The sequence below is a fragment of the Sipha flava genome, unplaced genomic scaffold, assembly GCF_003268045.1.
Source record: "Sipha flava isolate LNK unplaced genomic scaffold, YSA_version1 16755_pilon_pilon, whole genome shotgun sequence".
NCBI classification, from domain to species: domain Eukaryota; kingdom Metazoa; phylum Arthropoda; class Insecta; order Hemiptera; family Aphididae; genus Sipha; species Sipha flava.
Window position 1 is genome coordinate 530 of NW_020271852.1, and position 2,150 is coordinate 2,679.

A 2,150-nucleotide genomic window follows, 5' to 3' on the forward strand; every position below is an offset into this window, starting at 1 on the left:
GCAATCAATTTTTTGTTTAATTTACCAGATAATAATAATTTAGTAATTTATTGTAAATATAGCTATATATATAGCTTAAATTATACAGGTATTTTTGTTATTATAATCCATTATTATTTATCACACATTGAAACATTTTTATCAGTGAATACCGGTTTTGAATATACATTTTTATCACAAATAACTATTTTCAACCAATATTTTCTATTCTTAGTTTTTTTTTAAACAACTTTTTAATTATTAAATGATTTAATTTTTGTAACAATCTGAATAAATTTATTTGTGTTTTAAATTTATAATCAGTATGTCCGACTATGATAATCGTAGATGGAGTCATTTGAAGAAAATACTTGAACGCTCTAGTCCATTTTGTCATCCCGATTTTGAACCTGGCACTGGCATTTTAGATTTTCTTCAAAATGCATGTAGAATACTTGTCGTTGGTGCTGGTGGATTGGGTTGTGAGTTACTTAAAGACCTTGCAATGATGGGATTTGGAGATGTACATGTTATAGATATGGATACAATAGACTTATCTAATTTAAACCGTCAGTTTCTGTTTCGTAAGAAAGATGTCAACAGTTCCAAAGCAGAAGTTGCAGCTAGATTCATTAATAAACGTGTACCTACTTGCCGTGTTACACCTCATCATTGTAAAATACAAGACAAAAGCGAAGATTTTTACAGGCAATTTCATTTTATTGTATGTGGTCTTGATTCTGTGGTTGCACGTCGTTGGATAAATGGTATGGTTGTGTCTTTGTTGTCGTATGATGAAAATCAGCAACTTGATAATTCTACTGTAATACCATTGATTGATGGTGGTACTGAAGGTTTCAAAGGCAATGTTCGTGTTATATTACCTGGAATCACGCCATGTATTGATTGCACTCTCGATTTATTTCCTCCGCAGGTAAGTTGTTTATTCTAGTATGATAGACGTGAAAAATAGAAGCATTTTTGTAGGAAATCTATTTTAGTAAATTAATATCTTTATATTCTAAGCAATGAGCCAAATAAAAAATTTTTTGTTATTACATTTATTTAACTCTTTTGGTGTTTAAATTTTATGATATTTTTTACAAAACTTCTTGCAGTTTAAATTTTAATTAAGATATAGGACTCAAAACAATATTTAAATGATTAGTAATTATTTCTCCAGTCATTTTGATAATCAAGAAAAATGAAAAAACTAATCTTGTTAAATTTCATTTATTAACTGATTCATTTATTTTTATAAAATTAGAAATTTCATGTTTCATATTTTGAAAATTTTATGTAAACTAACTCTTGGTATTTAGCCTGAAGCTAAATATACTAAAGATTTGATTCAAACAATGTTATTTTCAAGACTTAAAAGGGTGTCAGTATTTGTTTAGTTGACTATTTAATATGTAGTATTTAACATAAGCGTGCTACACAAATTATGGCGCTTATGTTAGATTTAGAGTTTAAATCCATTTCATGAAATTTAAAAGAAAGAATATATTTAAGAATATATCTCTTAGTAGACTTTTAACTAACATAAAAATTACAGGGATTTCAGTTTTTGATTTGATTCATAGTGTGATCTTTAGAACTAAGCTTGAACAATTATGATCATTGACTGACATCATAATGATGTCTGAATGTAATCCTAGAAATCCTGTGATGGGTTGTTTAATTTTAAAATTTAATAAATACAGCTGATTGCTATATAATACCATTGATCATATTCATTTCTAAATTTTCAATTCTACAATTATTATAACTTAATAGATTCTATAATGGTTGTCTCTATCTGATCTATTTGATGCATACTTAATATTAATATAACTCATAATTTATATTATGCATTTATTATCACATTTAATTAAAACTACATCTAATTCCATTGGTGATAGTTTTATATTATTTGGTTATAATAGATAATTATTAGTTATATATTTATTTAAAATATATTTTTTAAATTATATTTTACACTATTTATATTATATATAGATTAATGTATGAATAAAACATATTTAAGATTCTTATAGTTACTATTGGTTATTCTTATATGTCAATATTTTATTCTAGTACAATGATATTAATGAAATTGCAATCGAACTATTCTCTCATATTGTATTCAACCTTTTGGTTGATTTTGCAGTCAGATTTGTGCTCTTCAT

The 2,150-nt window shown here is 25.5% G+C and overlaps 1 protein-coding gene across 1 annotated transcript; it reads left to right on the forward strand.

Moving 5' to 3' along the window:
• The first annotated feature begins 226 nt into the window (after window positions 1-226).
• On the forward strand, window positions 227-951 carry LOC112679712 (nedd8-activating enzyme E1 catalytic subunit-like). The gene has a single exon (XM_025549601.1). The coding sequence runs from the start codon at window positions 305-307 to the stop codon at window positions 929-931; it is 627 nt and encodes a 208-aa protein (XP_025405386.1). The 5' UTR covers window positions 227-304; the 3' UTR covers window positions 932-951.
• Window positions 952-2,150: the final 1,199 nt, after the last annotated feature.

Bases quoted from the DNA above. Each gene is read 5' to 3' on its own strand.
- LOC112679712 (XM_025549601.1), top strand. From the start codon at position 305: ATGTCCGACTATGATAATCGTAGATGGAGTCATTTGAAGAAAATACTT.